Source organism: Polyodon spathula, chromosome 14, assembly GCF_017654505.1.
Source record: "Polyodon spathula isolate WHYD16114869_AA chromosome 14, ASM1765450v1, whole genome shotgun sequence".
Taxonomy (NCBI): Eukaryota; Metazoa; Chordata; class Actinopteri; order Acipenseriformes; family Polyodontidae; genus Polyodon; species Polyodon spathula.
Genome location: NC_054547.1, coordinates 29,010,308 through 29,032,741, shown reverse-complemented (window position 1 = coordinate 29,032,741; position 22,434 = coordinate 29,010,308). Strand labels below are relative to the sequence as shown.

The 22,434-nt window shown below is 39.7% G+C and overlaps 1 protein-coding gene across 4 annotated transcripts; it reads left to right on the top strand.

Annotated features, from left to right (window-relative positions):
- The first annotated feature begins 906 nt into the window (after positions 1-906).
- On the top strand, positions 907-5,601 carry LOC121327267 (prothymosin alpha-like). Of its 4 annotated transcripts, none has more exons than XM_041271193.1 (5): positions 907-1,070; positions 3,925-3,996; positions 4,171-4,267; positions 4,622-4,707; positions 4,975-5,601. In XM_041271193.1, the coding sequence occupies exons 1-5, from the start codon at positions 1,026-1,028 to the stop codon at positions 5,014-5,016; spliced, it is 342 nt and encodes a 113-aa protein (XP_041127127.1). In that variant the 5' UTR covers positions 907-1,025; the 3' UTR covers positions 5,017-5,601. The 4 variants fall into 4 exon arrangements, with proteins under 4 accessions (XP_041127127.1, XP_041127129.1, XP_041127128.1 ...); XM_041271195.1 differs by having other exon boundaries at positions 908-1,070; positions 4,640-4,707; XM_041271194.1 differs by having other exon boundaries at positions 908-1,070; positions 4,640-4,707; positions 4,972-5,601.
- The last annotated feature ends 16,833 nt before the right edge of the window (positions 5,602-22,434 follow it).

The window sequence follows — 22,434 nt, the reverse complement described above, 5'->3', positions numbered from 1 at the left end:
CGCTCATTGCGCGTGCAGAACTCACTACGTGCTCTGCAGATTGGATTTTGCTATTCACCTACAATCGAAGGAAAAGGAAGTGAAACAAGAGCACATCACTCAACGTGTGAAATTCTGTAATGCAGAATGCCTTAATACTGGAGCGGAGCTGGCAAAATATTGAAACTGCTTAAAATAATACCTGATGGCACGTCATAATGACATGCGAACTCAAAGCAGTCCACCATTGCACCACTATAAACCCCCGGTAGGGACACTGTGTTAAAATTACACTTGCATAGACTAAGCTATTGCGAGATATACAACATGAATGATATATGAAACGATTAATTGTTTGCCACGAAGACTTTACCACACTTCCAAACTGATTAATGGATATACATAACAACACACATTATTTATTATCCAGATTAAATATATGTAGATAGAATGTGTTCAAGTTTGAAAATTAATTTAACCACGTCGTTTATAGATACAGCCATAAGCCAATATATTATAACGTTTTACTGCTACAAGAAGTAAAACGTGTTTAATTTTAATATGTTGCTAACGGTGACACTTGCCAGCTCTATTTCACATTTTCGCCTTTGAACAGTTAAGTTTTTTGTCAGTGTTTTGCATGTCGCTTGCCACAATTGCATCTGGCCTAGGCTGAATGTAGAAAAAATGTGTAACAACGGGCATCGAGAAATCTGATAAACCGATTAAATAGCTGAGGTCAGTTCGCAGCTCATCACACAGATGAGCCGAGGAGGTTGGATAAGAGGCGTGCCTCCTCGTTATGAAATACGAGCCATTGTTCGTCACTGACAAATCAAAAGCTGGAATTTACTGAAGCGCTGACCAATAAGAGCACACCGACCCGCGCCTCGACTCCTCCCAGTACTCTATATTAAAGCTTCAACCGCTGACTGAGTTAGCCACTGGCACCAAATAGCCCAATTCGCATTGTTATTTGTGAACGTGGATATCTTTTATTTTTTTTTTCCTCCTTCTGAACAAGACATTAAGCGTTTTGATTTAAAATGGCAGACACAAAAGTAGAAACCAGTTCTGATATTCCCGCCAAGGTAAGAGGACAAAGTACTAGCAAGTGGGGTTTGCTATTTTCCTTCCTATCAATCATCTGGTGATGGAACGGTACCGACGCAGACTTAAGTTGCATATTTGCAAACCGTAGATTTACTTTTTTTTTTTCTTTTTTTTCCCAATCAGACCACAAGTAGACACTTATTAAAGTATCGAGAAAATAAACTTGGAACGAAAGAACTCGAGACTTGTGCAGAGTAGTGTAAAATTGAGAAAGCTGCATAATCAAACGGTGTAAGTTGGTTTCGTTAGAATATAATTTCTTATTGTCCGGGTTAGGCTGCACTCTGCGCGGGTTCTTTGTTTATGCTAGCGTGTCTGTTGCACTGTTTGGATACACCGGAGGTGATGAGGGAGAGTTGGTTGAGGACGGGGGAGAATGTGTTCACATTTACGTTTATTTTTCATCGATAATCGATTTTCAATGTATGCTATGGAAGCTGTTTCTGCATGCTGTACATCCGTATCTTCCCCGAGGACGAGCGGATAGATGCCATTCTAATGGAATTGGTAAGGCACCGGTATGCACATTTCTTCTGTCTTGTCTTTTCAAACAAGTCATTTGGATCATGCCCACGACTCTGGTTAAAAAAAATTAAAAATAAAAATTTGAATACAGCCCACGTTTCCTCAGGGAGAGGTTTTTGCCTGCTTTGATTAAGGTCGGATTTACAAAATGAATGTGAATACAGTTAAAAGTTCGGTATTAACTCAGTAATGGTTTAACAGTTAAATGGAGAGTACCGGTATATCAAACTTTTTTAATTGCACTGTGCCCGCAATCCCCCCGATTATTCACTCAGAGATTTGTTTTCTACTTAGTTCCCCAGCTGCTGTTCCGAGTCTGTACTTGCGTTCCTGCCTGAACGCATTTTATTTACTTAGGTTGAGCGTAAACTTCCATGAATATCTCACTTAAGTTGAGCTCAGTGAACCTTGTGTGTGTTCGTGCCCTTTAAGTTTCTGCTTTCCCCACTTTTTATTGTGTTAACATCGACGAGCTATTGCGGCATATGTGCTGTACACCTAAGTTGTGTGATTAGAAGCGCAATACCCAAATAGTGTAATTTCGATAAGAGGTGTTCAATCTGCTTTTCGCTGTGTAGGGTTTCTTGGTTTTTGTTTGGTTTTCTCCATAAGTCTTTTGCTTAAAAAAAAAAAAAAAAAAAAAAAAAAAAAAAATCCACTTGATATAGCAGATATTGAATTGAAGATAGGCAAGATGTGTTTTAAAACGGGTTCAGATTGCAAGTAGGTTTCTGGATTCAGCGCTGGTGGTATTGGCGAGCGGTCCACGCTGTGCTTGTTTAGAGACTGGGATAAGACATGAGGCGCCTCCTCATACCAACTGCTACAAGCACACACCTTGTAATGAGAGTAGAAAGTTGCTTTCCAAAAGTATGAACTGAACTAACTACAAATGCACTGTTCTGACGCAAACGCCGGGCTCCTGCTGCAGTCTAGTTTATTTTACCTCTTGTTTTATTAGCGACGCAAAGGGCAGCGAGTCTCATTGTAAAGCTGTGCCGACCGTGGCTTTTTTTTTTTTTTTTTACGCTATCGAATTGTGAATGGGTTGCATTTATTGTCATGAAAATATGTACCTCACGTATTTGATTCAGTTTTGCTTGCTTATTGGAAAATGTTTCTCGTTATCGATAAATATGCGTGTGTAATGTGGGGGTTTCAATTAACAAAATGCATGTAGTGTGCTTGGCTGTTTTTTAAAGAGCAACAGATTTGCGATGAAATCTGTACAGACGGGTGCCATATTCTGATGGATTGTCATCTGTAGCCCAAGTAAAGTATATAAGCGTTGTAATGGCGTTGATGCAAGGGGTAGTTCTGGCGTGATGTAGCCGGTAACCGGCTTAAAGGCTAAAGATTAAAGAAAACTAATTCACTTGCCCGATAAAGCAAGACATCTGTAAGAGAAAGCAATGATGGGTGGTGTTAATCGAGGTGAATGTGAATTTACTTGAAAGCGGTGAAAATACTGGTTTGTTTAAATTAAAAAATAAATTTAAAAAAAACTCAAACGGCAGAACTGAAGCAAGAAAATGCTTATCCCCGCCAGCCCCTACGAAAGAAAAAATCTAAAACCTTTTCTTTGTTCTGATTTAAGAAAAAGTGCTGAAACAAGCGCGGTGCTGTTCGCATGGACTGAGAGGGAAAATGTCTGTTTGCGTTACACCTTCTGTTTCAATCGCTATTGTCTCTTTCCACGAGCTAAATTGGCCAGCCTCTTTCTGGTAGTCCGCAGCGTTTCTCTCTCTGCTCATTTGCTGTTTTTAATCTGACGGGGCAAAGCACTCTGGGATTTGCAGTGTTTTCACCGGGCGTGTCTAAATGGAAACGCGTAGCGTCTGAAGCATTACGAGAACTACAATGCCCATGCTGTCACTGCGCGACCAATGTATCTGATTGCAACGTTTTTTTGGTTACATTAAAGTGGGCGGGTCGTCAAACTGGAAAGTGGCCAATAGGGAGCCACTTTGGTCTGAAGTGTCACATTTCAAATGCAGAGAGAGCATGCTTTTCGGAGTTTACCAGAGTGTGTAAGGGTAGGAAATGCTACCATTGAAGACAATGCGCTTTAATCTGGGAGCGCAACTGTAACAGACAATTCGTCACTGACGGTATAATCAACTGACTGGGAACAAGTTTACAATTGAAGTCAATTTACTATTTATTTTTTGTATTGGGTTGGGGGTAGCTGTAACTTGCTGTCCTAATGTTAACATTCTTTTGTAGAGGGATCAGTAAAGTTGTGTGGTATAACATGTCAAATCTGAGGATTGCTCTAAGCACTATTCCCCTCCCCCCTCCTTGCAGGACCTTAAAGAAAAGAAGGAAGTTGTAGAAGACAAAGAAAATGGCAAAGACAAACCTGCAAATGGAAAAGCAGTAAGTAAATAAATGCTTTGTCAGTGTAGCTGCAAGGAGCTTTGAGGAATTACATGCATGGCAGTGCACCTTGAGCCACTTAATTCAGGGGTTTCTGTATTTCTTGAGGGGTTGCACTGCTTTCTATTCAAAGAGAAATATTTTAAGACAACTAACCAACCCCCTATTTCTTAGGAGAATGAGGAAAATGGCGAGCAGGAGGCAGAAAATGAGGTAGACGAGGAAGATGAGGATGAAGTTGAGGAGGATGAGGAAGAAGATGATGGAGCAGGTAGGCAACACTAATATGAAACCATCTTTGTTTCCAAATGAAATTGTTGTGAACTGGCCTTAATTTAGGAAGGCTGTCGCTAATCTAGAAAGGTGGTTACTTGAAATGTCTATGAGACAAACGGGTAGTTTAACGCACAACAGTTGAGCTCTGCATCTGTGTTGCGTTTCCCAAAGGTGATAACCTTGTGTGGGTCTTGCTTGGCTTAAGACATGTAAAGGCTTATTTGTGAGGGTGGCGCCACCTATATGGTCAAAGTTGGAATTGTAAAACCAAAGAACCCTTGTATTTAAAGTTGAGTCTACAGTACAAGCCTGTCTTGATTCTGATGCCATTTTAATGTTCATTTTATAGCAACTTTTTTTTGTAAAGGTGATGAAGATGGAGATGATGATGAGGTTGAGGGAGCTACAGGAAAACGGGCTGCTGAAGAAGACGAGGTAAATGCACACCCCTACTGTGTTGAATGGAGTGGTAAATGTGCAGGTGTAGGGGGAGACGGTCTACCACCTGTCATGCTGTTCACTATTCTGCTCGGTACAAGTGAACAGAAGCTCTAGTTTTGAAACGTCTTAAATAGATACTGCTGTCCAGATTCTGCGTTTTATTTGCCAGTAGTCTTAATGAAGATGTATTATTTTTCACTTGGTCCTTGAACCTGTTCTGTGTGCAGCACGTTTTCTAATGTGTAACATCTGTTCTAGGATGATGATGTTGAGACAAAGAAGCAGAAAACCGATGATGATTAAGTGGGTGCACTCAGCAGGAAACCCGTCCAGTAATTCACCTCTTGAAAAAGCAAACGTGGTGATCATCCACAAGTAGAGAGAGCAGCGTCCGTGCAAACACACCCACGGCACATTTTTTTTAAGAAACTACCAAGACTTCAAGGCTCTACCACCTTTCTTAAATACTTTAAAGGAGAATTTGTTTGTATTTTTATTTACATTTTATATTTTTGTATATATTGTTAGGAGGTCAGCCATTTTTAAACAGTTATCTCTCTGGTGACCAAATGGTGCTTTTGAAGTTGATGCTTCTCTATAAAATAGACTTGTGGTTTGACCATGTCATGTTATCTCAACACAACCTGTATAAAAAGAAATGAGAAATATTCAGTGCATTCCAGTACTTTTTTTTTTTTTAATCTCTTCATGTACGTACTTTAGTTGTACCATAAGTAGTTGGTTTGTATGACATGGCAAGGCCAAAGAAAACGCTTTTTTTTTTTTTTTTTTTTTTTCTTGGTCTATAAAATTAGTTTTATTGCAGCCTGTTTTGTATGTGTGAAACAGTGTGTTGTCCAACAATAAACCGGAATTTTATTTTGCCGAGTTCTTGTCTTGTTTACATTTGTCAAACTGTTATGCATAAAATGTTTCTATGCAATACATTGGCTTCTGTCTACTTGGCAGTCAATAAATAGGGCTTGAAGTGAACTTGGGCAAGATATTTACCAAAATAAACCAGCCATAAAACTTTCATAGTCTGTATCATTTATTGCACTTCAGCCTACTGAAACATGAATTTATAATCTAGTCAATGACCCTTTCTTTGTAATGAAGTGCACTGATGCAAGATCTGCAGAGGTGCCATTTAAAAATAACTTTAACTTAATCAGTACTTTCACTGCTATCATAGTACAATAAAGGCCAATTGTCCCAAGTGCCAAATGGAAATCCCTCTGCTCCCCCTAGTGGCACAATTGGAGTTTACAAGTAGTATCTGAGTTTCTACTCTATCAGTTTTCTGAATGGTATGTATGATTTTTTTTTTTTTTTTTTTTTTTTAAATCCAATATAAATAAGATCACACACATGAAATATAGTTTCCCAAGTTCTAGTTTTAAATACTAACAGGCCAATAATTTACTGTTAACATTAGACCGAATAGCAACTGCACCATACAGAAGCATTATATCTTAGTGTGCAGGAGAGTGCCACCAATGCCTATCGTACTGCACCCATGCAGTGATAGAGCGTGGTATCACCCCTCAGAGTCATTACTACTTTAACAACTGTTTCTACAGACCCTGGTTGAATCCATCTGTTAGGTAGGGTGGTCTAACAATAATCTGGGTCTGAACTAGTCAATATATTTTAACATCTTTGATCAGAATCCACTGAGGAAAAACCTGTGGATTTATTGCAGCGCTGTAACTGTAAAAGTCAAATTATTATTCATAGAGATTATTGGAGTCCAACATTATTTACGTATAAGCTGTTTACATATAGTACACTAATACCATAGACACTTATGTTCATGGTTATAAAAATAAAACCACCTTTGCAAATTAAGTAGCTGCAATATTCCAAGAAAAAGCTACTTTTAAGCACCAGAAGCACTTGCATTTTGAAATAACACTCTTCACATACAAACGTTTACATTGATTCAGGGTGCACTGTGTAATTGCAGAAAACATTGAAGGTAAATTTTGCACCTGCTTAAATGGTAAAACAGAACCTTTGTGCATCAAGGTTATGCAAATCAAATCTTGTGAGTCAGTTTTGCTTATTTGTACCTGTAAATCAATGCAAGATGTCCCCTTTGGTCTGTCTTAAGGATGTCGACAAACAAAATGGGATTAGCTAGTTCAGAAGGCAAATTCAGTAGCTACTCATGACTCTCGCCTACAGAGGTCTGAGTTCAAATCCGACAAGTTTAAAACTCAAATCGGGTAGCAGGTGTAATGAACTTTGTGGTCTTAGTGGACAGTAGAATATAGTTTAAATCAGGAAAAAAAAAAAAAACACAATTTGGCACTTGGTCGCTTCTTGCGAAATGACCAGGATTGATTGGCAGGGGTAGTGCAGGCTGCCAGCACTAAGCATTCAGATTTGTGTTGTCCTTCGGCACTATAGGTCTGATGGCTTCGCTGTGGACCCGCAGTTTGAAAAAAAGATGCCTTAGCAGGGACACGTTTCGGAGGACGCATGTGTCATCCGTCGTTTCACGAGTTGCCGGTGGGTTGCAATGGTGAACCGGGATACATAACACAATTGGCGATTCCAAATTTGGGTAAAATCATTGGCAACGGCGGCCATATATTAGTATATATATATATATATATATATATATATATATATATATTATATATATATTATAATATATGTATATAAACAGCAACTTATCGTGTAAATATGTTTTCATTTTTTTTAAGAAAAAATTCCTAAAGGATTTCAAAGCAGTTCTTCTTTCTTTTTTTTTTTTTTTTTAATTTCAATACATTTAAATTTCACCTAAACTAAGAATTATTATTATTAATAAAATAATTAAATAATGATTCTGGAAAAAAAACCCCCCCCCCAAACATAAGTCGTAGGTAAATACTGTATGACAGATAATAATAATAATAATAATAATAATAATACACAAAAAGAAAGAAAATGCACCTACCAGTACATGTTTTCAAACTATTTCCATAATTTCTGGTATATGAGCCTTTTCGCTTTCTTTTTCCTTTTGAATAAACCTTTTGTAAAAAATGAATAAAGAAATGAAAGAAAATTTCAGAGCTGACTAAACACAGAAGGTAGTGCTGAAGCTGGCTGCATGAATACAGCTCCAGTTAATACTCGTCCTCCTAACACTGAGCTCAGTGAGTGGGAATGCATGCCTGCAGTCTAGTGCCATCTGCTGGGCTTCGTCACGCTTTGTATTGTAGCACTACACATAAATCTGCTACTGCCAGAAAAGCCTTTAACACACATATTGATTTCTAGCTTCTTATTGGCATCGCATTTGGTTATAATCCGATAAACTGGTGATTTGTTACGATACAGTATTATGAAGATCCTCTATAAGTGTGTGTGTGTGTGCACTGGCTAAAATGTATATGTCTCCAGAGCCAAGTTAGAATAAGAATTTGATTGTTTTTGTGTTTCCAAAAATAGCTAAATCACAACAACACACACACACACAGAGAGAGAGAGAGAGAGAGAGAGAGAGAGAGAGAGAGAGAGAGAGAGAGAGAGAAGACAAACAAACCAAAAACCAAAAAACATTTATCATACATACATTATCATATATATATATATATATATATATATATATATATATATATATATATATAATATATATATATATCGATATATATATACATTTGTCGTATGTAGTCAGCCAAAAATTGATTCAAAATTGATGTCAGTCCTGGTTTTGAAAGACGATTTCAAAAGTCAAAAGGCATGTGAACACAGTTTTATTGCATGTTGGTGTAAATTGGTAGATACTAGGGAGCAGGGATTATTTTACCCTTCTGGTATTATTTTCCTTGACAGTAATTCCAATATTTTATTAATTTTCATGGGCCAAAGATTGGCCCCCTCTGGTGGCTGATTAAACCAATGCAACTTCCAATGAATTATGCCCCACTCAGTGTAGTGTGATGGGTTAGTTGGCTTAGCCTAGATCATAAAAGAGGTTGTCTTTTTAACAATTCTATTAGAATTTGTAATCTATTGATATGATCAAGATTTTATATTTTATTTTAATTAATGATTAAGTTCCCAGGACCATGTTAGGATCAAGTACTAAACGCAAGACCATAAGTGCTGTCTAAAGCAAGAACTATCCAGGGATGATATCAGGATAAGGCTTGCATGCATGCTTGCAGATACAGACCCAAAACATTTAAAAAAGCCAAAGACAAAAACAATCTTTGAGGATTGGGAAGGGCAAAAATAAATGGCCTCCTTCCCCCCCTACCCATTTATAAATCTAAACTTTTTTTTTCTCACTAAGAAGACATATCCGTGCATTGGTCAGATTTGCAAACTGAACAGCCTTTGTTTGGAACGATGAATAAATGTAGCTAATCCGGGATTGAATGGTTCAGATGGTTAGTGCTGGTTTCCTCTTCATTGCCATTAAAAAGGAACCAGGCAGTTCAACAGTACTATAAAAAGAGCAGAATAAAAGAAATGGTTATCGTTAACTCTGGCCGTGGCATTCACTGTATTGGAACAGACTCACAAAGCTCTTGTTCAATGGCTCTGTGAATGTTTGAAAACATATCATTTGAGTTGACTCAATGGCACATTTATTTTTTAAATGCTTTTCAGTAGTTTTATGTTCTGTTTGTAGAAAACTTTTAGCATTCATCGTAATATATATATTATAATTATATTCTGTATATATATTAGAATATATATATAATATATATATATATAGTGGTTTGCAGAAGTATTCACCCCAACGTCTTCAGTTTGGGGTGACGTTTCAAAAGTTTGTGCAAAGGTTAATCTGACATGTACATTATACTCAACAATGATGAGTGTTACTAATTTCAAATGGATTACCTATGTTTAAATTTATAAGATTTACATGAAAAACTTTTTTTAATCTCCGTTGCATAAGTATGCAACCCCTTTAAATCAGCTCAGGTGCAACCGATTTCTTTTTAAGGTCACACAATTAGTGAAATGGTTTCAGCCTGTGTGTACTCAAAGTGGTTTAACTTGTAGATAATTTCCCTCAGGTATATAAAGACTTTCAAACTGCAACTCACATAGTGATCCAACAAAGCAACCATGAAGACCAATGAGCTTTCGAAAACAAGTCAGGAATAAAGTGGTAGAGAGGCACAGAGCAGGAGAAGGGTACAAGAAAATTTTAAAAGGCGCCGACTATCCCTCTCAGCACAGTGAAGTCCATCATTAAGAAGTGGAAGATGCATCATACCACCCAGACACTACCCAGATCAGGTCGTCCTCCCAAACGCTCCCAAAGCATGTAGACGATACTACAGACACATGGAAAAAGGTTTTGTGGTCAGACGAGACAAAAATGGAACTTTTCGGTCTAAATTCTAAGTGTTACGTCTAGCGCAAGCCCAACACTGCACATCATCCAGTCAACACCATCCCAACTGTCAAGCATTGTGGTGGCAGCATCATCTTATGAGGATGCTTCTCTTCAACAGGGACTGGGAAGCTTGTCAGGATAAAGGGGAGAATGGATGGTGCAAAGTACAGGCGAATCTTAGAGGAAAACTTGTATGAGTCAGCCAAGACTGAAACTGAGGAAATTCACATTTCAGTAGGACAATGACCTGAAGCACAAAGCCAAAGCCACACTGGAGTGGTTGAACAAGAAGAGAATTAATGTTCTTGAGTGGCCCAGTCAAAGTCGTGACTTGAATCCAATCGAAAATGTATGGCGAGACTTGAAGATTGCAGTCCATCAACGATCCCCAACAAACTTATCAGAACTGGAGCAATTTTGCCATGAAGAATGGGCAAAAATGTCACCATCCTACTGTGCAAAGCTAGTAGAGACCTAGCCAAAAAGACTCATAGCAGTAATTGCTGCAAAAGGTGCTTCTACCAAGTACTGACTTAAGGGGCTGAATACTTATGCAACCAGTAAATTTCATTTTGTACCTTTTCTTTGCAAATTTTGTTGACATTTAACCTCCTCCTCATATAACAGTGTTCAGTTTAACCACTACAGCTTTGAATAAAAAAATCCCCTCTTAATCCCCTTTCACACTGGCACTCCTATCCGGGTCCAGATCCAAGTTCTGGCTACCCAGGTCACAATCCCACGTAGTGTGAAACCACATGCCCTGGGTCGTACCTGGGTTCACCTCAGGATGTGGATAGACATGCTTTGACCCAGGTTGAGCGAGACAAAATGCATGACGGCCATTCGTAAACCGACGAAATAGCAAACACCAACGTGAAGGTTTCATTTCCACAAGGAACATTTCTGTTAATTCTGTTTAGCTGTATTTGTGTTGATTGAGACACAGCATGAAGCAGATTGCAGCAGGGATGAAGAAACATTTGCTCTAATGAACATTTACAAGATAATTTTGTTCTATATGTTAACTTAGGTTATGCTGACATTTTACATAGAAAGATAACATGGCATGTGACAGTTGCTGCTTCCCAGTACAAAACCATTTAGGACTGTAGTTCAACAGATGACCTCCATTCCTGCTGTCAAGTGAATCGTCTCTTTTGACCTAAGAAAAGATTGTTAACAAGCCAGTGAAAGATTATTATATATATTTTTTAAACAGCAAATATACAGATAAATGCACTGACATCAAAGTTATTCAAGCACTTTGCAATAGCTTGTGAAACACTGTTGTAATTAACAGCCTGTAGGTAAAGTGTATCTGTAAGGACCGCTTTCAGTTCTAGTAAGTCAGATGCATGTTCACCATTTAGGTTCTGCAAAACTCTCCTACTTGTGGTACTCAGCAATTTTTAGCTGAGGGAATCGCGTTCCATTTGTTACACTCTGTCTGAAAAATTTCGGTAATGTATGGTTGTCCAATTTTTCAAAAGGGATATTTGTGCAAACAAATGCGTATGTCTGGTCAAAATTTATTAAGTGGACTTTTGGAATATGGAAGTGTGAGTGGGAACAGGTGCTGGAGTGATGCAGTGTAGTAATTAATCAGACAGAGCCTTGTAATCCAGTTTGAAAAGTGCTTTATTTCTATCCAGGTCTGGTGACCAATAAACAATAATACCCCGGCAATACGCAGCAATGTGTACTGCACGGGGTAGACAATAATGGGCTTCTAGACCCTAAACAATAAACAATACATATTGCCCCACAATAATACCGACAGTTTAATACATACAATACCAGTGATACAGTTTTTTTAGTGACAGTAGTGCAATGTTGTTCCGGCTAGTGTTGGCCTTGGCGACAGCTCCATCTAGTGATTTACAAACAAGACGAATTACACAAAGACAAACAAACAAAATACTCACGATACTGAAACAGTGGTTACGGGGTCTCTCACTGTCCTTTATGGTTCCCAAACACAAACCAAAGCGAAGGAACAGGTTACGATTCTCCATCCCCTTTTATGGTGTCACACATGACCCCTTGGTAAACGAGTGCAGCCGCCTCTCCAGTGCGTTACTGCATGGAGTCTCGCCCCCTTCCTAGCTGGCTGACTTCCCTTGAACCCTGGGAAAGAACTATCAGACCAGCCCTTCCAAGAATTCTGTTCTCGCTGCTTAGCACCCTCATAGGTCAGGATGGAGCTTTACAACCAAGAATTGTTGTATTTCTGTCACAGAAAGTCACTGATTTTTGTTTCTTTGCAAGTAAAGCAGTCATAGCACTGTTCTGGATTTCCGCCTTTCTCTATTGGTGACTACTTGAATCTAAATCAAATGCCTGTCAAGAGACGAGTTCTGGTAGTGATCTACAGTAACATTGCAGGACATACAGAACAGCTTACCTCCATCGTTGTGTAAAACATCTTCTGGATACTGCTTTACGTGATCTGCTGCAGACACATTTTTTGTCACTTTCTTGTTTACAGTGTGTAGTATTTTAATTTCCCGCTTAGATTGCATATAGTCACATGACACAATCACTGTGAGCATGGCGAATATCACACGCAGGCACATAACAGAGCTGTACAGTTTTGTTAATTTTTTGTTGTATGAAATACAAATAATTATGAAATTCTTTTTATTTCTTAATATTTAAAAATAAAAAATTCACAGGGCCTTATCCATGACTCACACTGCATTCCACATATTAGCACGACTCCCATGATTCCTAGCTACCTGGAAATAGAAAGACACAATAGGTAAGGCACTAAAAACTATTTTCCCCATATGAAGTTGTTGCAAAAAATATTACTTGAAAAATCAAGTACACCTTTCCCATAAGGTGAGGATTTGAGACTACAATTCACTAAACTAATTGATAAGGGTATTCAGAATTTGTGTAATTGTCTTTGAGTAATGGCTTGCAATAGAACAACAACAACAACAACAAAATAAGGTCAAAGTCCTGTCTGATTAGAGCAATGGCTGAGCACATATTTAAAAACATTTTGCTGTCAGTTTCATACACTAGTGTAATGTGGCATCTGGGATCATGAAGCGCTTGTATGTCTGGTCATGGTCAAAGTCCTGTCTGATTAGAGCAATGGTTGAGCACATATTTAAAAACATTTTGCTGTCAGTTTCATACACTAGTGTAATGTGGCATCTGGGATCATGAAGCGCTTGTATGTCTGGTCATGGTATTATCAAAGGTCCTTTGAATAATTGACCTCCATCCTAAAAGCTTTCAAGGATTTCCATAACAGACACACAGCTGTTAGAAGCTGGAATTCCAGACATCTTTATAAGCTCTGTGTGTGTGTGTGTGTGTGTGTGTGTGTGTGTGTGTGTGTGTGTGTGTGTGTGTGTGTGTGTGTGTGTGTGTGTTTGAAACAATGCAGTTCCAGAAATGTTTGTGGATGAGTATCTCTGAAAGTTAGTTTGGTATTGATGTGGATGGTTACCACAATACTAACATGACAAGGAAACAACAATCCTCAAAACAACAGTAACGCTTCATTTCAAGTGTCAAGGAACACACATTAAAAGGTGACTCGCTACAGTTTATAATACACATGGAAATATGTTCATTTTATTTATTTTTTTAATTTAGAATCTCCAATTATTTTTACCCCCGATTTTCTCCCAATTTGGAATGCCCAATTATTATTATTATTTTTCTCCTTCACCACGGCGATTCTCCACACAGCGCAGGGACCTGAGGCTCAGTGGACATCCTCCGATCCCACGAGCCAATCGATGTCTTTTTACACCCAGGAACTTGAGAGCGGATGTCTACAGGCTACCGGCCTTTGGAGGAAAAAGATCAGCCCAGCAAATCTCTGCTCCAAGCTCACTTGGCGCCTGGCCTGTAGGGGTCACCCCAGAGCAATGAAGAGAAACAGTCTAAGCCAGATCCCACCTCCCCAACCCCGGGAGTACCAAAGCCAAAGCGGTGCCCCCACGGAATCCCCAGCGAAGACTGGCTGCATCGCACAACCAGGATTTGAACTTGTGATCTCTGGTTGTATGACTCACCGTGCATACCAGACGGCAGTGCTTTTACCAGGTAAGCCATTTGGAGACCCCTAATATGTTAATTGTTTGATGTGGCAAAAATTAGGCTTTCTTTTAAGGAAACAATTAAAATTTTCCACTTATCTAGGGGAAAAAATAATGTGCCACTATTCATGACAAACGCTAAAAAAATAAAAAGAGCAATAACACAGTTCTAGATGAAAGACAGGCATGAATGTCAGATATTTAATTTGCAATCAGATATGTTGTACATTGATTTAATTGATCTTAAAAAGCTCCCGTGAGACTTACTCATTAAATACACAGCAGCAAACTAACTTGAAATATCTTTAATATCACAGTTGTCGTTCCCGTACTCTTTCAATCATCACATCCTGTTGATTTTTGAAAACTCAGAAGTTCAAAGCAACCCAGTGTCCTGAGATGTCTTCTCTCAAAATACAGCTGAGACACCCGAGAGTAACCCTGGGCCATGCAGTACTCTACCCCTAGTGAATGCAATCGATACATCACTAAGAATTACCATGTAGGTATTTCTCACTGTAAAGGATTCTTATTTTATGACGCCATTCCCTGAACTCAAGTTAACTCATGGTTGACCAGTCTCTTTTTCCCCAGAAACACTTCCTTTATGAATCTTTCATTTCCTTCCACCACAGAACTACCATCAAGATTATGGTGATATCCCATTCTGTCATAGCTACAAAGAGCATGATTGACGGAATGTAAAAAAGGAGACACGAGACTGTATTAAATTACATATAAAAAAATAAAACCATAGTGTGGCAGAGCAAAGCTCTGCCCTTTAAATTGGCAGGGATGGGGTTAACTTCCCCTACCTGCCTGGGTTTATTATGTTCAGGTGGCTGGGGTTGATTAGTTGATTAGGTTGATTAACGATCAATCAGCGCCCAGCCACCTGATATAAATGGAGGCCTCTGCTTCTCATTTGGAGAGAGGGAGCTGAGGAAGCAGGTTGGTTTTTTTTTGGTTGTTTGGAAAGTTTGAATCCAGTGAAGGCATTGCCCAGCCTGGAAATTGTTATTTTTGTAAATTTTGCTTTTTGTCTTTCTTTGTGTTTAAATTGTTTTGTTTTGGCCCTTGTGCCCTTTCATTTTTGTGTTTATTTATAATAAAATAGTTATTTTTTTGAACTGCAGTCTGTCTCTGGGCCTCTTTCCACTCGCCAGCCTGCCACATTTGGTGTCAGAAGTGGGATAGTGCCACCTAGAGGCTCAGAGCAGTATTTTTGTTTTGTTTTGTGGAATTTTTGGGATAATTTTTTTTTTTTTTTTTTTTTTGAAAAAAAAAAAAAAAATGGGAAAGAAGAGCAGACAGCGGCAAAGGCAGGAAAAGCAGCAGCTGAAGAAATGTAAGCTGCTGCAGCCACTGCTGGAGGACCCGGCCAGCCTCTTCCCCTGGTGTTCCTGGTGCGGGAAGGAGGACCATCGTTGGCGGTCCTGCCCAGACGTGCCACCGGCAAACTGGTGTGGCCAGTGTGAGGAGGACGGCCACAACTGGGCAGGATGCCCCTACAACCAGGCCCAGGAAGAGGTGCCGTGTTCACCCCGGGCATCAGGGGCCACCCCACTACCTCCAGCACCACCACCTTCACCACCGTCCCAGGAGATCTGGGACTGGTTGATGCACCCTGAGGCAGACCTCGTCCACGATCTCCCCATAGTTATCAACACGCTGTGGCGTCGAGATGGGGAGAGGTGGGAACAGTGGGAGGAACAACACCACCCGGCCTCCTTCCCAGAGGTTGCCCTCATGGTGGTTAATTACCTGGCGGTAGACATGGGAGATGCCCCAGTCACTCCAATAAAGAGTGGTGAGCCGTCGTCCCCAGAGCCAGAGAGGGGTGAGGAGCCGTCGTCGCTCCCAGAGCCAGAGAGGGAGGAGGATCTGCCGTCGCTCCCAGAGCCAGAGAGGGGGGAGGATCTGCCGTCGCTCCCAGAGCCAGAGAGGGGTGAGGAGCTGCCGTCGCTCCCAGAGCCAGAGAGGGGTGAGGAGCCGCCGTCGCTCCCAGAGCCAGAGAGGGGTGAGGAGCCGCCGTCGCTCCCAGAGCCAGAGAGGGGTGAGGAGCTGCCGTCGCTCCCAGAGCCAGAGAGGGGTGAGGAGCTGCCGTCGCTCCCAGAGCCCGAGAGGGGTGAGGAGCTGCCGTCGCTCCCAGAGCCCGAGAGGGGTGAGGAGCCGCCGCCGCTCCCAGAGCCCGAGAGGGAGGAGCCGCCTCCGCCACCAGAGGGAGCCGGGCCGCAGTGGCCGCCTCCGCCACCAGAGGGAGCCGGGCCGCAGTGGCCGCCTCCGCCACCAGAGGGAGCCGGGCCGCAGTGGCCGCCTCCGCCACCAGAGGGAGCCGGGCCGCCGTCGCCGTGCTACCTTGGAGATTCGGGGCCCCCTCAACCAAAGAAGGCTTGGGGGCTCCGACATCAACCCCGCCCACCACCACCCACCATAACAGCCCACCCAAGGGACATAATTGGACTCTTGGGGGGAGGGGGGTGGGGAGGGTGGGGGGAAGGGGGGAGTTGGCCGATTGCGGCCGGTGTATGTTGTACATGGGGGGAGGTGTGTGGCAGAGCAAAGCTCTGCCCTTTAAATTGGCAGGGATGGGGTTAACTTCCCCTACCTGCCTGGGTTTATTATGTTCAGGTGGCTGGGGTTGATTAGTTGATTAGGTTGATTAACGATCAATCAGCGCCCAGCCACCTGATATAAATGGAGGCCTCTGCTTCTCATTTGGAGAGAGGGAGCTGAGGAAGCAGGTTGGTTTTTTTTTTGGTTGTTTGGAAAGTTTGAATCCAGTGAAGGCATTGCCCAGCCTGGAAATTGTTATTTTTGTAAATTTTGCTTTTTGTCTTTCTTTGTGTTTAAATTGTTTTGTTTTGGCCCTTGTGCCCTTTCATTTTTGTGTTTATTTATAATAAAATAGTTATTTTTTTGAACTGCAGTCTGTCTCTGGGCCTCTTTCCACTCGCCAGCCTGCCACACATAGAGAGACGGAATTGCTGCATTTTACATGTTTTCTCTAAATACAAAGTGTGTACTGCACAAGTGAAAACCCTACAGACAATTATATTGTTAATGAAGCTTCTAAACGTTAGTGCAACGTTATACACTTTTTACAGATGAAGAATAAAAAAATTATAGATTGTTTCTTGCTAGGATTCTCACCAATTCTCAACTATCTGTATATATATATAAAACTCTGGACTCCACAACTATCTTTTAAAAGTCATTCAAATTCAACATCCGTGTTCATTTGCACTGGGTCAAGCAAAAAAACAACAACACATGAAATCCAACTCACTAATGTGACATCCACACAGCATAATTTCTGTATATTACTGTTTCTCTTCGGCTTTTAATACAACTGCGTAGCATTGTAATGTCTTAGTGAATGAAGAGCCAAAAGGCCATCACAGATTTATTCAGGAAAATGACTGCTATGTTGCAATTTAAAATGCAATTACTGTCGTCGGGGATATTGATTTAAGCAATGGGACTGAAATCAAATCTCTTTTTCATAAGGAAGGAATGATAATCCAAATTTGAAATGTGGAACGGAATTGCCCTTAATTGTAAAAATGTTTCATTCTCTTAATGTAATATTTGTGATTGATAAAAATGACTGTGTGGTTATTAATAGGAATTATCAACTGAATATTTAGTACAATTGTAATACAGAGAATAGTGAAGTATTACCATCCTTGCCCCTCAGTGGTGGAATGACTTGTCTACGGATATCAGGGCTGCTCAGCTGTTCACACCTGTTCAGACAGCATTTTTAAACCTCAGTTATACTGGACTGTATGGCAGCCAATTGTACCAGTACTTGCATCATCTTGTACTTGCACTGAACTGCTCCACACTTTACTGTATTCTACTACTGCTCTTAACTACAATTATACTTGCTGCATCTTGTACTTGATTTTACTACTATTTTACTAATGGAATTTATTCTTATAACCAAGTAACTGCTCAATCGTAGTTATTTACTGTACTTTTTATTTTCTCTCATTTGAACTTCTGCTTACTACTGATTTTATTTTATTTTATAACTGTTCTTATCTGTGATGTGATATTTTATAATGTGATTTTATAGTGTGATTTTATAATGTGATATTTTGTAACAACTGTAAGTCGCCCCTGGATAACAGCGTCTACTAAGAAATAAATAATAATAATAATAACAATAATAATAATAATAATAATAATAATAATAATAATAATAATAATAATAATAATAATAATTTGGGTCTTGACAACGACTGGGTTTATAAAAGGACTCTAAATGCGATGGAATGAGTTGGTTTGATCCTAGTTAAGATGTCCACAAAAGTGTAGGGAATTCGTTATTTTCTATGAAGCTATCCGGACTTCTTTGGCACCGCATCATCGCTTGCAACTAGAGGGCACAATGGGAGCTATACTGAAGAAAGGCAGGCACGAATGTCAGATATTTAATTTGCAATCAGATATGTTGTACATTTATAATTGATCTTAAAATGCCCCAATGAGGCTCATTAAATAAAACATTTTAATGATCACCCCTCCCTCTAAAAGCTACTGCAACAGATCAAAACAATGGTGCCTTTCTAGAACCCTGGTTTATCAAAGACAACAGTGAAATATCCATGAAATCACATGTACACTGTTAGCTTAAAATAGAAATGAAATGTTCCAAAACAGTTAACAAAACTATGAAACTATGAAATGTCCCAAAACAGTTAACAAAACCACGCCTACCCATCCATTCCACCTTTCACACAACCTAACCAAAACACTGAATATGGGGCATTACCACAAAACTGCACTGCCCATTTGATAGGGACATTATGTCAATATGACTAAGAAGCTCAGCCCTAAAACCAGCAGAGGGAGTGGCTGTTCAGAGGACTGGAGCAAAGTGCAGGTCGCATGCACGAAAGCAGGATAAAACCTGCTGAACTTAAATAGCATGAGCTTAGAAAATACGACCATAGCAACACGAGCCAAGCGCATGCATTAAAACAAGAGAATGGAAATCTGACTTTGTGCTTTACTCAAATCTAATCATTCGTTACAGTGGATCCCCGAATGTGTTGTCCTGTGTCTTTGTGCTTCTATAGAGAATGGAATGATGGGAGCTGGGAGAATGGTGTGACCAGTTTCTGGGTAAAAGGACTGTCCCTCATCAGTTATGTGACATCCTGAGATAAGTTCTGTTTACCACATGAACACACCGTATATTTATGTGGTAAACTTATTTTCTAATCACCCTGTACAGAAAAGCTGCATCTTCCTGTGGCAGGTCAGATTGAGTCTGTCACTGTATAGAATTAATTAATTTTGCTTCACAAAGTCGAATGAATCCTGTTGAATAACATTACCTTAAACAGATTAAATTACATATCGCTTTATAGTTTTCCAAATATATAAAACTGACAACAGAAAAAACTTTTCAAAATCTAACATGAAATAATGTACTACTATTATGGCCTCCGGTAGACTTTTGCAATATCATTTTGTTACATGATGAAAAATAAAATATTAAATTATGTTCATCTAGTTTATTTAATTAATTAATCAATTAATTAATTATGTCTCAATCCTAAAATTCTAGGCAATGCTAAACTTTTGGCCATAAATTTGTGCTAAATTTCAATCTAGAGAAACCCTGACAAAGTACCCTCTTAACAGGGACGAATCATCCACTGGGGCTCATTTTCCATTCCTTGGCCCTAAGGCGTGCATCAAGCACTAGGTTTGGCTATACAGAACCATGATGGGTAGCATCCATCATTATAGCATAGTTGAGGCTTAAAAATACAATGGATTTGCTCCAGATATCTCCCCCCATCTTCAAATACAGGTGCATTTCAGAGGGAATATTGAAGTCTGTGCAATTCTCTCTCTCTCTGCAGTAAAGAAAGCACAAGGGGCTCTACACGATTACTGTGGTCTTGAAGGAGGAACTGTGTTATAGATCCTATTTAAAGCTCTCCCAAAAGTGGATTTTAGCCTAATTCAGTTACAGCAGCTCTATATGCTGGCAGTGCTGGAATTCCAATGTAGTCATAAAATAACAGCAAAGAACCAAAAGGTCTTCAACAGAATAAAACAGGGTTCTGTGATAACATTGCTGGTGCTAATTAGAGAAAAAAAAATGTAAAGCTTGGCTAGCTTCTTCTTTAAGAGCTTGCATTACTCATAACTCGTGATCTATTTAAAGTGTTTTCTTGAAGCCTGCTTTTAGGTATAAAATAAAATCTGTAGTCATGACATTTCTTGAGCCATCACAGCTCTAGACTGTTCTTAAATTAGCTGGAATAGTCTGATATAATTGCGGCATCATCATCCCCTAGAAAAGATGCCCTGCTTTAGTCAACAAGCTACTTACTATGTGTCAGATTTTATTTCATTAGTGGACGAAACAACTGACTTGAAGCAATGTCCACATTTCTATTGAACTTCATTACCTGATTGTGTGGAAAGATATTTCCCTTAATCCTTTAAGTGGTGAGAACACCAGTCTTTGCTTTCAGTATCAGAGTCAACAAGCTTGAAATCCCACTTAACATTCAGTTTTCTGATGCTTCTACAAAGCAAACTGTTGTCACGATTCTATATATTTTTTTCTGCTGGAGCTACACCTTGGTGTTAGATGCATAGAGATGTTTTTTTTACAGAAGCTGTGTGCAAAAAGGGACAGCATGGTTTTCAGGTCTGGTGTCCACCGTGAATCAACCAGGTTCAGGCTATACTTTTAGGGTTAGGCACAGACTATAGCAAATCAGCTTAAAAGAAAAGGATTTACAATGCGAGTTCACCAGACCTGATTGAATTAATATGATTGTGATGAAACTGATCCAGCTTCTCCAAGGTGAAACAAACTGGATGACGTGAGATAAGTGTCTTTTTTTAAAGTCCATTTTCTTAACCTTAGTTAACCTTCTCAATTCCAATCCCCAGATTGTTGAATGTTTCAAATGTGTTTTCTTAGCTTTGAAATACCTCTAGAGGTACAACATTACAGCAGAACCTCCCTCCACCCGTTCTCAGATGCAGGTCTCCCTTTCAGAGGGAATATGACATTCACAGGTACTAGCTCTCTGTCCAGCAGTCTTGAGGGAGGAACCATGATACAGATCCTATCTGAAACATCTCATGTTTAAACACTTCATGTTTAAAACGCCTCTCTGTAGAAAAGCAGCTGATCAGACACACTTTGCAAGAGAGACCTCACAAATTACATGCAGAACAAAAGCAATGACTCTATGGGCCTCTCTGAAACACTGGAAGATTTCATTCAGCCTAGATTTCCACCACTGACTTCAGTAATCATTGCTGAATGATCGCATATCCTTACAGAGTAATTATAAAAAAAAAACATGCTTGTCGCGTTGAATGTGTGCCGTCCTCTTGTCTGTCTCGTCAAGATTCCAGCAGAATCCTGTTCCTTGAAGGCAGACGACAGATTTCACAAACTGGTAGAGCTATTAGGGGTACGGTTTCTTCTGAAGCTCAGGGTTCAAGTGGTTAACTCACTCATTCTGTTCAAACAATGCTCATTTGGCCTACAATCTTGACTCCTAGTTCATATTCCTGTGTTACAACAGCAGGCGATGTTTTATCATGTTATGCACGAGTTAAAATCTAGTGTGATTCCACATAAAAAACAAACATTTTAATATTTAAAATGCAAAAGAAAAATGACTACCAGTAATGTATGCTATGCTACTGCTACATTTTGTGTCTAATATAGGTAAGCACAGGGAAGTACACAAACGAGACAGGTAGGGTTAAAACAATATAAACTGCGAAGTTACAATGAAAATCTACCGAGGGATATATTAATTTGTTCAACTATACAACTAAATCATTCATTCTTGAATTCTATATACATTGCCTTGTTAGCTGGGCTTTTGTATCAGAATTTGCAATGACGAGAGTTGACATCCTACTGTCCAAACATGGACATCCTTCTTCGGCAAATAGTAGTAGCAAATGTGCCATATAACTGTATTCATAACATAAGCATGGATACTTTGCTAACATGCTATTCAGCTCATACGATTGCTGTGGATTGGAATCAAGCTTCCTTTGTTTATAAACCTCTGCCGCCACCGTGTGGACATTTGGTGCTACTGCAACAATTAAAAAGCAGTTACATTTAAATGTATAATTAACAATGTTAGTTAGACAAATGTACACTTAAGAGCGATTGCTCTCTACAGTAAAGAGCTGAAAACTGTATAATCATAGTTATTCACCTTTAAGATAAAAAAGTAAGCACCTCGAGGAGACACCACAGCAAGGCTACCTTCCCTCAGAGGA